Source organism: Penaeus monodon, chromosome 25, assembly GCF_015228065.2.
Source record: "Penaeus monodon isolate SGIC_2016 chromosome 25, NSTDA_Pmon_1, whole genome shotgun sequence".
NCBI classification, from domain to species: Eukaryota; Metazoa; Arthropoda; class Malacostraca; order Decapoda; family Penaeidae; genus Penaeus; species Penaeus monodon.
The window spans coordinates 38,043,085-38,043,595 of record NC_051410.1 but is presented as its reverse complement, the minus strand read 5'-3'; the positions used below and the strand labels follow the sequence as shown (position 1 = coordinate 38,043,595).

The window sequence follows — 511 nt, the reverse complement described above, 5'->3', positions numbered from 1 at the left end:
TGAACACAACTGTAACTAAAAAAGTCAATTCTAAGAATATCACTAAGAATAATATTTAAATTTTATCTAATCATTAGACAAATCTTCAAAATGGCATTTAAAGAAAAGATGAAACAGAATAAAAGATAGAAAACCAGGAACCATGACAAAATATAAATATATAGATGAAAAGGAAAGAGACAGAAAAAGAGAGAAAAAAAAGAATAGAAAGACAGAAGAGACATGGAAAGACAGAAAAGAAAAGAAAAAACGGAAAATATCTTTTAGAAATCTGCCTACAAATACCAAGACTCTAACCTCCATTCGAAATATTAAACTTGATGCCGAAGTCGGCGTCAGGTCCTCCTGGGTTGTGGCTGGCAGTAAGCACAATGCCACCAGCAGTCTTGTACTTTCTGATGATGCACGACACACAAGGGGTGGACAAGATGCCATTCTGACCAACCAAGCACTTGCGGACCTGAAGTATCATGGAGTATCTTGTCTTAGAAGAAACTTTTCTTGTTTATAA

General features: G+C 34.8%; 1 protein-coding gene across 1 annotated transcript in view; it reads right to left on the bottom strand.

Annotated features, from left to right (window-relative positions):
* LOC119589221 (phosphoglucomutase-1-like) overlaps positions 1-511 on the bottom strand; it is a 7,439-nt gene that overhangs the window by 4,656 nt on the left and 2,272 nt on the right. The window contains 1 exon segment of the mRNA XM_037937825.1: positions 298-460. Within this exon segment, the coding sequence (XP_037793753.1) occupies positions 298-460 (163 nt within the window).